The sequence below is a fragment of the Ambystoma mexicanum genome, chromosome 6q (genome assembly GCF_040938575.1).
Source record: "Ambystoma mexicanum isolate Mex_15411 chromosome 6q, UKY_AmexF1_1, whole genome shotgun sequence".
NCBI lineage: Eukaryota > Metazoa > Chordata > Amphibia > Caudata > Ambystomatidae > Ambystoma > Ambystoma mexicanum.
Window position 1 is genome coordinate 1260620606 of NC_090937.1, and position 13624 is coordinate 1260634229.

Sequence of the window (13624 nt, forward strand, 5' to 3'; positions counted from 1 at the left end):
GTTAACCGGCTAACACATTTTGAAGGTAGAACAGTGTGCTATTAATGCTAAGGTGTGCTGAAAGCAGTGTGCCAAAACACTGCTCTAAAGTATTGTTATTCACAGACAGTTATTTCTAGTGTGTGAAGCAGAGCACATGTGAGCGTAAGACCTAGAGTAGGGGAGTGCAATATGACAAAGTGCATGTGTGCTTGGGATATGTACGACTAAAGATGTTTAACTTTACTTTCCTCTGTAGTACAAGACCTGTGCAGAGAGCACCACAGGCAAGAGGAGCCTGTGGAAAGAATTCTATGTCAAGACCGGAGGCTCTGATTATGCTTTCTCTTCTACTTTACTGTTCAGCAGCAAAGAAAAAATATCAATAGAACATGAATACAATTTTTGAAAAACTACAATAACCATGTTTTTTGAACATTTGTAGTTCATTTCTATTGGTCTCTAACTGACCACGTGACAAAACTTTAACCAATCAGAAAGTCCTCAATGAACTAAATCTCTTGTCCTCTTTCCCTTCTTCCTCTTTCTTTGCTGCTCGGCAGCGAGTTAAGTACCTTCTTTTATATTTCATTACGAAAGCTATTTTATTGTATGTGTATGTGAATATGAATGATGCGTGGTGTTTACATTAACGGGCGGAACATTTCCGCGACGGAAAGGCGGCTCTAGGGAGCAGCGACCGCGACGGGGCTGGTGCTCCGGCGGCCGCAACGCCGGCGATCCGTCGGAGAGGGCACTATTATAACGGAAGAGAGAGCGCGACGGGACCGCGTAGTTCCGGCGCTCTCTCCTTCGTTATAATTCGTGTAGGTGGAATCAGTGCAGAACATCGTGTGATCGCGGAGACTCGCGGATCTAGATATTATATAAAAAAAAAAAAAAAAAAAAAAATTTTTTACAAGAGCTACAACAGCGCGCATCGCTCGTGCGTAGCGTCCTGTTAACAGCTCCACAGCGCCCCTGCAGGCAGCATACCGTCACCGCACCAAAATCGGGCACAGTCCCAGGTAAAACCTGAAAATTTGAGATTGTCTCATATAATTTGGTTAATTACACCCAAGATCTGGTGTATATACTTATATATACTTATTATATATATATATATATATATATTTTGATATCATACCAGATATTTTGCCACAGGGCCTGGGAATCATGAGTTCCTCTAGTGATGAAGGGAAGGCTGGGGTCAGCCAAAAGAGGAATCATTCAGAAATGAATGTTGTCTTCCAGAAAGCCCTGGGGGCTTCTCTGGGACATAATCCGCAGCAGATAGCGCTGATGGAGGATTGGCTCAGACTATCCCAAGGCCTGGAGGCGGATAAGAGCATTAAGGCTCGAATGAAGACTAAAGGGGGCAGTAAACTAGCTCGTAGGGCGGATGAGGCCCATACCCCCCCGAGCACCCCACCCAAGAAGAAAGGTGGAAAAAGAAAGAGAAAGGGTAAGACGGTGACTCACAAGGGGCGAGTATCATCCTCAGATTCCTCAGAGGAGGACGAGAATGACTGGGAAGAAGAATATCCTGAGGAAGAGGAAGTGTTATCTATATCCTCCTCAGATGATGATCAGGAAGCGTTAAAGAAAAAGAAGAAAGAGGAGGAGGAGATAGCAGATGAAGGGGATTTCGATCCAGAAACCCTGATCCATCCCAGGTCCTCAGAATGGGAACCTCCCAAGAGGATCTCAGCATATCTGAAGAAGCGCCTGAGAGCGCCATTAGCCAAAGAGGCGAGGAGCAAGATGAGGGCGGAATGCCCCAGACCTCTTCTCCCGGAGGGTGCGGCGGACACGCCGGTAATAGATGAAAAAATGATAACTTTTATGAGTAAGTTTACCAAAGATGTGAGGAAGGGCCTAGACAGATCATGGCGTTCGTGTCAGGACAAGATGTTAGACATGACGGGGCCCCTCACTAAAATCCTCCAGATGGGAGAAGAAGCGAAAACGAAAGGAGAGCCAATTGACCCGGCAATCCTTATCGGATGGACACAGAGAGCGATATGCATGCTGGGAAACGCCAATCATGCTATTACAACAGAGAGGAGGAGATCGTTATTAGTGAAGATCGATCCAAAATTGAGTGAATTGGCCTCCTCAGAATCTGCCACTTCGGCAAAAGGGAAATTATTTGGAGATTCCTTCATCAAGGAACTCACCAAATTCGTAAACTCATACGCAGCTTTAGACAAAGCTCAGGCCTCTCTTAAAAGAGTATTTGGAAGACAGATTTTTGGACGGGCCAGCAGAGGAAGGGGTCGTTCGGCTGGCCGGTTCCAATACAATCGATCCTATCACGACAGATCACAGTGGAGAGAGTATGAGGAACGCAAACAAACACCGTTCTTCCCTTCGAGAGGTAGAGGAAGAGGCAGAAACTGGCGAGGTGAACGTCAGCAGAACAATCCAGGTGAGAACAACAATCTCAGTGGTGAATACCATAGAAGTGGGTGGGAGAACCGCCCAATTTTTGCAGAATTGGTTGAACATATCAGGAGATTCCTGGGTGATTCAAACGGCGCAGGGTTTTTATATAGATTTTCTAGATACACCCCAACAGGAAAAACCACCAAAGGGAATAATTTTGAACAGAGAAGACAAAATAACATTAGAAAGAGAGTTGACAGGTTTGGTAAACAAAAGAGCCATACGCCCAGTATTAGACCAGTCAAAAGGTTACATAAGCAACATGTTTCTAGTAAAAGGGAAACACAAGACAAGACCTGTAATAAACCTGAGAGGTCTAAACAGTTACGTGGTATACAGACACTTCAAAATGGAGGGGATACACCTACTAAGGGATATTTTACTCCAGGGAGACTGGCTAGCCAGAATAGACTTGAAGGATGCATACCTGACTATCCCCATAGCAGAGGAACACTGCAGATTTCTGAGATTCATCTGGGGAGGAACGACATGGGAGTTTCGATGCCTCCCTTTCGGCCTGGCATCGGCCCCATGGTGTTTCACCAAGATGATGAAACCAGTAATATCAATCCTCAGAGCACAAGGGATAAGACTCATAGTTTATCTAGACGATATATGTCTGATGAACCAAGACAAAGAAACACTGGTAGGACAAGTGCAATTAACAACAGAATTATTAGAATCCCTGGGCTTCATTATAAATTGGGAGAAATCCAGCTTAATCCCATCACAGAAGATAGAATTCTTAGGGTTCATAGTGGACTCAGATCAGGGAACTCTCAGTTTACCCATTCACAAAGTGAACGAGATCAAGAAACAATTGAGACACACACTAGCAAAGGGCGAAATATCACTGAGAGACATAGCGAGATTGGTGGGACGCCTCGCGGCTTCGATTCAAGCAATCTTCCCGGGGCCATTACATTACAGGGCACTCCAGAGATTGAAGATATATCACCTCAGGAGGGGCGCTTCATACGAATCAAAAGTGAATATCTCCCCAGAAGTGAGGGAAGAGTTGGAATGGTGGCTCATTCATATGGATGCATGGAATGGGAGAGCCATTTTTGGCTCATCCCCGGACCTGATCATAGAATCAGACGCCAGCAGATGGGGCTGGGGAGCTCGTTGCGGGAATCTATCGACAGGGGGCAGATGGTCGGATCAGGAGACGAAGCTCCATATAAACGGTCTAGAATTACTGGCAGGATCGTTTGCAGTCAAATGCTGGACTCAAGAGAGAGTACAATGTTGTGTCCTTCTGAAGATGGACAATATATCAGCGGTCAGATACATCAACAGGCTGGGGGGGACAAAATCCAGAATTCTTGCGGAACTAGCGAAGGAATTTTGGGAACTTTGTCTACAGAGAAGAGTTTCAGTAAGAGCAGAATATCTGCCGGGCCAACAGAATGTAGTGGCCGACTGGAATTCCAGATACCTCAGGGATTCCAGCGATTGGAAACTGGACGAGAGGGTGTTCCAGGAACTAATGTCCCGGTGGGGTCCATGCCAGATCGATCTGTTTGCATCGAGGTTGAACAGACAATTACCCCGATTTTTCAGCTGGAGACCAGACCCAGAGGCAGAGGCGATAGACGCTTTCCTACAATTCTGGGGACATCAGAGGAACTATGCATTTCCCCCGTTCTCCATGATAATGAGGACCCTTGCTCAGGTGAGACGGCAGAGGGCATCACTAATCCTAGTAACGCCAGATTGGAGAGGTCAAGTATGGTTTCCCAGTCTTCTGGAGATGTCGTATCAAAACCCGCTGACCTTACCCAAGGGAGAACTAATAATACGAGATCCCAGAGGTCTCAGTCACCCTTTGGTGAGGTCAGGAGGAATCAATCTGGTAGCGTGGGCGATTTCAGGGGATCTTGGATTAGGCCAGGCTTATCGAATGAGGCTGAGAACATTATCAACGAATCCTGGGCCCCTGGAACACACAAGGCTTATAGATCAGCATGGGCTAGATGGTGTAGCTGGTGTTTGGAGAGGAACATACATCCCGATGGGACGGATGTAGTACACGTAGCAAATTTTTTAGCTCAGATGGCAGCACAAGGTAAAGCTCATAGAACCATTAACACGGCTAGATCGGCAATATCGGCTGGACATCCTAGAATTGATGGTCTAGCGATTGGGGAACACCCATTAGTTTGTAGATTATTAAGAGGTGTAAAAATGATTAATCCTCCTAACGAGATATATAGTGAATTATGGGATGTTATGAAGGTCCTGACGTTTTTTTTGTCATATCCAGATAATCAAGATTTGACACGTAAAGCAATTTCAGGTAAATTAGCTATGATTTTATGTCTGTTAGCATGCAAAAGATCGTCTGATATCAGAGCACTAGAGATTAATAGGCAGAGTATGTCTCCCAACGGAGTGACTTTCCTCATTTCAAAGAGGACCAAGACAGGTTTGAAATCAGTTTCATATGAAGCTTTCCCAAATCAACCAAAATTATGTCCAGTTAGATGCATAAAGGCATACGAAGATATGACGAGGGAAATAAGACCCCAGGGGGTAACTCAACTACTAATAGCGATTTGTAAACCTTTTAAAGCGGTTAGACCGGCGACCATAGCCAGATGGCTTAGGTGGGTGATGGCAGAAGCAGGCATAAATATCGAGAAATATGGCGCTCATTCAGTCAGAGGAGCGATAGCTACTAAGGCATATAACATAGGGGCCAGAGTAGAAGACATCATGAAATCGGCGGATTGGTCGAATGAATCGATTTTTAAGACTTTCTATTTTAAACCTTTAGAAAGTGCAACATCGTTAGTGGTAAGTAAGCTTTGAACAAGCATAATCAGAGCCTCCGGTCTTGACATAGAATTCAGATTTTCCACACATTCGTTACAGAAAGTCATAATTCTATTAAAGACACGGAGGCGAAGGATTATCCCACCCGATCAATCGTAAGAATGAGATGTTTACATAACATGTTTCTGATATTGCTATACATTTTAGTTAAGAAATATAATTAATATGACGATGGTACTAATGTTTAATGTTTAATCAAGTTATTAATAGATGTGGTACTATACGATTGACCCACCCTGTATTTCTATTATAGTCACTGTTATATTTGTGTTTTCTCTAGGGTTGATGTCAGATGGCAAACAAATAGGAAATTGAGAGAAGAGAATATCAAAGATGTACAGAACTCATCCTCGCAGGAAAGAAAGAGGAAGAAGGGAAAGAGGACAAGAGATTTAGTTCATTGAGGACTTTCTGATTGGTTAAAGTTTTGTCACGTGGTCAGTTAGAGACCAATAGAAATGAACTACAAATGTTCAAAAAACATGGTTATTGTAGTTTTTCAAAAATTGTATTCATGTTCTATTGATATTTTTTCTTTGCTGCTGAACAGTAAAGTAGAAGAGAAAGCATAATCCTTCGCCTCCGTGTCTTTAATAGAATTATGACTTTCTGTAACGAATGTGTGGAAAATCTGAATTACTTTCTCTAAACGTCCCCCTACCTATCCACCACCTCCACCTAGACCCTTTTTCCAGTGTTCCCAACTCCCTCTTCCCACCCACTTGAATAGGCTAATCCTCATCCCCTTTTGGCTAAGAGCAGCCTCAGTCGTCATTCTTGACTGCTCGCAGCTAAGAGAGGAGGCAGGGTGCTTGCCACTTCTGCGATGGGGGTACAGACCTGACAGTAATAAAAAAAGAGTACTAGAAAAACCTAACAAAAATGCCACCCCTGTAAAGGAAGACCGATTAAAGCAGAATTTGATGATGCAAGCACTCTAAATACTTAGCATGTAGGAAAGGGAAACAAATCACTTTAATGTTGTTGAAAAGGATATCTCTGGAGACCACTAGGGGGCGTGGATGGCAATGGCTGCCTGAAACTCGGCTCCTCTCACCAAATGGTTTTAAGAGATGATAGAGAGCAAATCCGATCCCCTATAAAACATCAAAATCAAAAGGCAGTGACAGCGAAGAGTGGGAGAAGGCAGGAGTACCAAGAAGAGATTGCTGTAACGAAGAAGAACCGGCGAACGGACAAGGTGCCCATCCCCCTCCGGGGGCCTGGACATAGAGTACGGGCTGTCGTGGGCGCCAAATCAGCCGGGAGTGGGGGGAAGTGCTCAGCCGCGACTTGCATTGAAGAGGCTCCTACAACAGTAGAAACAAGAAGCTTTGGACCCCCACTAAAGTGCTGCCAGGAAAGGAGAAGCCTGAAACGAGCCTTGCGACCCAGAGCGGGACAGAAACGGAAGGGGGAGAACAGACCACCCGGACTGAAGAGACCACAGCCTGCGACAGAGGGCAGGGGTAAAGATCCCTGTCCCCGGGTGCATAAACAAGAGCGAAGCACCCCCCTGAGCTTCAAATAAGTAGAGGAGGCGGACGGCAGATCTGCGACAGAAGCCCACGGGGAGAGGAAGAAAGCTCTTTCGGAACAGAGGACCCAGGCGGGGGCCCGGAGGAGTGGCAATCCAGGTTGAGAGCAGCAGCGTTAAACCAGGCGGTCCACTGCAGCGCAGCGGAGCGAAGGAACCGCAGGTGAGGAGCTTCCCCCCGCCATCCAGAGAGATAGAGAATCCAGCATAGAGGCAGGGGGGAGGCACCAGCGATCACGCCGGACCACACCTCCATCATCCCAACACAAAGGGGGAGACAACAACGAGGGAAGGAGTGGTAAACTCCCCTCCCCCAAAACAGCTGGATATTGACCCCCCAGGGGAGCCAAGCAGGGAAAGTGGACTGAATCTGTCCGCGCCAGGCAGAGGGAACGGGCGAGCCCCAGCACGGACATAAGGAAGTGGGCCCACAAACTGGGTTGACCGGGTGGACAAACCCCCCCACGCTAGAGCAAAAAGATTAGCATGCACGCCCAAGCAGCGGACTTGCACAGACACAGACGCACAGGAGGGCAAACAGGGAGGAGTCCATAAACAGAGCCGGTGTCCACAGGGGGGTCGGGCAGAGGTGCCTCAGACATAAGCTGGAACCCCCGAACACAGGGGACGGAAGGGAGGTCTGAATGTCTGGAGTGAGGAGAAGAGTGAAGGGCCCCCCTCACAATCAGTCAAGCCTAAGTGGAGCATCAATGAGCAGAATCAAAGGAAAGAGCAGCACCCTCAGAAAGCCCCCACAGAATAGGTCTGACACGCAAGAGAAAAAGGGTCCCAGCACAATACCCCCCAAAAGGGGGCCGTTAAGGAAAAGTTGGTGAATCCCTCTTGACCCAAGGGCACACAGCAGTGTGAAACCAGGGGATAAGACTGGAATGCAGACAAAAAGCCTCAAGGGACACGCTCTGCAATATCATCATAGGGTCGCAAGAAGGGGTAAGGTGGCCATCACAGATCCATCCCCCCAAGAGGTCTGGACAGGCTACAACAATATAGGAGGGAGGAGGTACACAAAGCACGGGACCCCCCAGCAGACGCCAAAATGAGTGACGCTTCCACTAATGATGACATTGCGGGGCTGATGGCGGAGATTAGAGCACTACGCTCTGATATTCAAACCTCCATTTCTGAATTACAAGGGAAAGTTGAAAAGATCAAAGGAAAAGGGGAAATCTGGAGCACAATCAGGTCAACATGGACTTGGTAGAAATGAAACTGAATGCAAGAATGACGGACATAGAGCTAAGAGAAAAAGAGCTCACCCTCAAAATGGATGCCATGGAGAACAGAGAAAGGAGATTGAATATAAGAATAATTGGCCTGGAGGAAACGGGGGGGAAACCCCTGCTCAGGTTGAGATCAAAGTGCAGGACATCATCAACCTTCTATTCAAGGTGGAAGGAGGTAAAACGGTGCAAATTGAGAGAGCCCATAGAGGGGGGGAGAGCCTTCGGCGGAGGACCATGCTCAATAGTGGTGAAATTCTTGCGCTACAAAGAGAATCGGAAATCCTCCTCAGGGCAAAGCAAACACAGGACATTGAGTATAAAGGCTCAAAGATAAAGATATACCAGGATCAGTCAAGCTTCATGCTGGGGCATTGAAGCAAATATAGACCTCCCACCACATGGCTCACCGAACAAGGAATTCGCTATAGATGGGGCTACACCTTTGCAGTGACTTTCGAGATCAAAGAAGAAGACTATAGCGTTACCACGCCGGATGAAGCAAACCGGGTGTTAAAGCACCTAATGGAAGGGATTCCAAGATGGCGGCCGCGCTGAGCAGATGTGCGTGAGTGGAGCTCGGTCTGTCAGAACCAGGCCGCAACATAAAGCAAGACAATAAAGCGTTGCCGCAGCCCCAGGGGAGTGCGGATCCTGGAGGTCACCAGAAGACAGATATTGTGAAAGAGGCACGTCCATCCAGCGGACCCGTGCTCATACCTGCGAAAAGCGAGACCCAGAGTGAGACCCAGAGTGAGACCCAGAGCGTGACCCCGGGCCAACTCAGACCAAAGGGAAACAGGCGGCCACCAACCCAGCAAGACACACAACAACCCAGAAGAGCGGGTACCCCACACACGTCACCCGGCGGGGCGGCCAGAAGCATACATAGGTTGGGGACCAAAAGGTGGATGCGGAACGCCCAGCCTCCGGCGAACCTCCCCGGGTAAAGAAGGAACCGCCCTCCCGGGCCGCACACCAGACGCTGCTGCGGAGAGCCCCGGAGGGCGTGCGAGTTGGAGCAGTGGCATCAGAGACGTCGGAGCAGGGAGTTCCCGACCCCAACACCCCACCGGATCCTGTGGGGAGGCCAGGAACAGCCGACAGGAGAAACGGGAGAGCCCCTGCAGACACGGCCCCAGAGACGGCACCAGGAACCGAGGGAGTGAGGAGCTGCACGCCGCCCCGCGGGAGCCTACGAGAAGTTCCAGCAACAACACGGGAGAGGTGAGGAGAAAGCAGGCGAGGGGAGACCAAAACCTAACATTGCCAACACCCCAGGGGCACAAGAGGAAGGCCTGGGGCCGGCGAGAGGATCTGCACCTCCCTTCCTCCCTTCCCTCCCAACGCCTACAGCATAACATATCCCCGCAAGACCAGCGAAGAGGGCCATAGGAGCAAACGAAAAAGCCCCCAGGGAGTCAAGCCATTGCCCCCAACCTCACCAAAAGCCCAGCAGACAGCCGGAGGGGGGCAATGCACTACAATACAACCCGCCCAGCAACAAACATAGCGCCTCGTAATCACGCGGGTGGAGCCGCCCCTCCCTCCAGCACATCACAGATCCTGATAAAACAAGGATCCAAGGAAAGCCTCCCGAAACAGGCGCATGAACGGGACAAAGGCGCACGCCAACAACTAACAGCTCAAACAGGATGCAAGGTAGAGGGGCCAGATGCCAGTGACCATTTTCTCTCCAAACTCTCCAGCCCAGAGGTGGCAATCCCACGCAGAATAATCCCCACTGGAAGGGGGAAACCAACAGCACCGGATAGGACTATAGGAGACGGGGCGATAGACACATAACAGTAATTCAGCAAGGGACCCAAGCCACTTTCAGAGAAACTCCTAAGCATCCAACCCAAGATAACACAAGAGAAGCACACGTGTCCAAATCCAGGGGTAGGCAAGTACAAGCCACATCTAACAAGGTGAAACCGGACCAAAACCTTGACCGCCGCTGGGGCACGAACACATCATCGAACCAGAAAATAACCGTCCAAAGCGAGCAAGGGGGACGTGACCCAGGCGAGGAAGACAATACAGACATGACCACCAAAGAAGACTTGAAGGAATGGCTCAAAGAATTCCAAGACCAATTCATGAACTCCATGCACTCCCAATTCGAGACCATGAAAGGAGAAATGAAACAGGCGATCGAGAAGATGAAAATAGACATAGGGATCCTACAAGAAAGAACAGACATACTAGAAAAGACGGTGCAGAACTTAGATGAAGAAACACAACAATTTGCGGAAGTACAGGAGAGACTAGCGAGACTTTCCCAAGAATTAGAATCCCAATGCGAGGACTTAGAAAATCGGTCACGCAGATCCAACATTCGGATCAAAAATATGGCTAAAACCATGGAAGACAAGGATCTCAAACAAGCAGTCCAACAGGTGTTCCGAGAAATACTAGAAGAGGAGGACGAAACAGTAATCCAGATCGATAGGATCCACAGAGTAGGCCCCCGTCGTAGCGGAGTGCCAGCCGCCCACCCCAGAGACATCCTGATAGCAATGGCTTCATACCCTCAAAAAGAGCAGATCCTACGAAAAGCCAGGATGATGGATCACATCAGAATGAATGGGACAGAAACACGACTGCATCAAGACCTGGCACAATCCACCCTGCAAAAACGCAGGGAGATGTCTAATATAACAAAAGAACTGATGGCAAAACAAATACGCTATAAATGGACGTTCCCCTTCGGGCTCTTGTTCACGTGGGAAGGGAAACAGCAAAGGATCACCACGAGCGAGGAAGGGGAGCGGGTCTTGAATATACATGAGGAGGAGGGGCTGCAGAGCAATGGCAGGGAACCACCACAAGGGAAAAGGACCCCAAAAGGCTGGTCTACTGCGAATGCAAAATCGAGACGTGCCACAGACTCAACAAGATGAAAATAATGCCCAAAACCACCGGAGAGACAATACAACGACCACCAGACTTCCTACGAAATCTCAGCAAATGAAAGGCGACCGCCGGCAACATGTAGCCTCGGCAAACTGGTGTTGCAAACAAATCCTAAGAGACGTTTAGTGAGGTTTAGGACTCCTCCCGCTATAGTTACCCCTGAGTCTGAGAGGGCATGGCGCGAAGGGCAACACGCCCAAGCGATCATACGGCCCAGGGCCCTCCTCAGGGAAGGTTCAAGGGGAGGGGGCGAGATGGGGACCATTATGGGGGGGAGGGACTGTTAAAAGGGAAGAATGAGATGCAAACATTGCAGGAGGAAGGGAAACCCACCGGCACGCAGATAAGAATCTGCAGCAGTCCAACAAAAAGATGGGATACAAAGCTCAGATGAACATACAACAGGATGGGGCTGAAAATCCTGACACACAACATCAGAGGACTAAATTCCCCAGTAAAAAGAAGAAAAGTCGAACACCAACTCAGACAGGGGAAATACGATATTGTAATGCTACAAGAGACACATATACAGAAAAAGGATAAGGGGAAAATCCGACTGAAAGGCTATAACAGGATAATACAAGCAAACGACCGGGAAAAGAAAAAAGGGGGTGTTAATAGCCTTCGCCGACTCTCTCAACGTCCAAATTCGAGATACCCTGGAAGACAAACAAGGGAGATTCTTACCAACAAAGATCCAAATAGAGAACCGTCCTCTGACTCTTGTAACAGTATATGCTCCCAATACGGCCCAGGACGGATTCTTGAAAGACACTTCACAAATTGGAAAATTTCTCCCATGAAGAGATCATTTTGGCAGGAGATTTCAACTTGCCTGGAAAACAGGAGAAGACAGATCAAACCCCAACCTCTCACAACAGAGCGCCCCGTCACAAGCACTAAGGAATGCCACCATGCAAAATCTAGCATTAGAAGAGGTTTGGCGGAAACCTAGAGGCCCGACACCAGGATAGACATATCACTCCCACGTGCATGGATCAAGCTCCAGAATCCATTATATATAGGCGTTGGTGAGTCTTCTGGGAGAGATACAGGAGGTAGAGAAGGGCCCCATCTCAATCTCAGATCATGCCCCTATTTGGATGACACTACCGGCCATCCGCAAACAATCGGGTCTGTGGCGATGGACCCTTCCCAGAGAAGTTATGCACGACCCAGTGATGAAGGAATCAATCAGAGGCTACATACCCCAGAAGTGACCAAGGATACACTATGGGAAACCTTCAAGGCGGTCATGAGGGGACACATGAAAGATAGTCAATCCCGAAAATAGGAAGAGGAGATCGAAAACAACTTAGGGAAGATTAGAGAAGAAATGGCTCAAAAGCAAACCCAGAAACTAAAGAGAGTTTATAGACATTTACAGGGACAGCTGGAGGCGATCTGAACAAAGAGGGCAGAGAACCAACTACTACACTTGAAACATTGGTACGCCATGAAAGCTAACAAAGCAAACAAACATCTGGCGAGGCAGCTGAAAGGCAAACAAGAAAGGCAAACAGTACTGGCGCTGAGGGATCGCAATGACCAAGTGAAAACGCAATCGAAGGACATAAAAGAAGTCTTTAGAGAATTCTACCAAGAACTATATCCTTTGGACAAACCAAAAGAGATAGACCAAATAAACTACCTGAAAGATATGAAACTTCCAACTATCACACCAGAGGAGAAAACAGCACTCAACGTGCAGATAACGGTAGAGGAATTCGCAAAGGCGATAAGAGAGCTGCCAAAAAATAAAGCTCTGGGCCCAGGCGGCTTTACAGCCACCTTTTACAAAATCTACAAGAGAACTCTAAGCCCAATCCTCACAGATCTCTTCAACTCCTTCAAAGACTCCACCAACATCACAAGGTCAATGAACGAGGCAAAAATATTGGTCTTCCATAAGAAAGGGAGGAATCCAGAGTCACCAGGAGCATACTGCCCCACAGCACTAATTAACCTAGATGCCAAACTATATACCAAAATATTAGCCAATAAACTCACCCCACTACTCCCTAAACTGATACACTAAACTGATACACCAGGATCAAATCAGGGTTCATCCTCAACAGAACGACTCACGATAACATTAGAAGAATCATCCACCTGATTGAGAAAACAGGGATCACAAACACCCTGGCCGACCTCCTGGCAATAGACGTGGAAAAAGCGTTTGACCATGTGGAATGGTCCATGCTCTTCCGGACTCTAGAGAAATTTGACCTCGATGAAACCTACATAGACATGATAAGGGCCAACTACAACACACCAACGGCCAGAATCGCAGTGAACGGGTACCTCTCAGACACAATAAAAATTGAAAGAGGTACCAAACAGGGGTGCCCCCTCCCCACTCCTGTACGCCATCTACCTGGAGCGGCTCCTGTCAAAAATAAGAAACACACCCGAAATCAAAAGGCATCTCAATGGGGGGCACATCCCATAAATCAGCAGCATATGCGGACGACATGCTGATGGCTCTAGCGGAACCGCAAGACACATTACCCCCACTAATACAAACAATAGAAGAGTTTGGCTGGATTTCGGGATAAACAGGCAAAAGTCAGAACTAATGGTGCTAGCCGGAGACAAACAGAAAATTCAGAATCGCGCAGGAGAGCTGAAACTCTGAGTGTGGGAGGAAGGGCTCAAA

The 13624-nt window shown here is 47.9% G+C and overlaps 2 protein-coding genes and 1 long non-coding RNA gene across 5 annotated transcripts in view; 2 read left to right on the forward strand and 1 right to left on the reverse strand.

Annotated features, from left to right (window-relative positions):
• The window catches only part of LOC138516603 (nuclear factor 7, brain-like), a 208041-nt gene extending 202201 nt beyond the window's left edge, over positions 1–5840 (forward strand). The window contains exon 8 of the mRNA XM_069631863.1: positions 5549–5840. Within this exon, the coding sequence (XP_069487964.1) occupies positions 5549–5583 (35 nt within the window). The 3' untranslated portion in view covers positions 5584–5840. The remainder of the gene's footprint in view (positions 1–5548) is intronic.
• ZCCHC4 (zinc finger CCHC-type containing 4) overlaps positions 1–13624 on the reverse strand; it is a 939775-nt gene that overhangs the window by 750488 nt on the left and 175663 nt on the right. The gene's annotated exons all lie outside the window — the stretch shown is intronic.
• Positions 6290–13624, forward strand: part of LOC138516604 (uncharacterized) — a 126587-nt gene continuing 119252 nt past the window's right edge. The window contains exon 1 of the long non-coding RNA XR_011282288.1: positions 6290–6968. This is a non-coding gene — a long non-coding RNA (uncharacterized lncRNA). The remainder of the gene's footprint in view (positions 6969–13624) is intronic.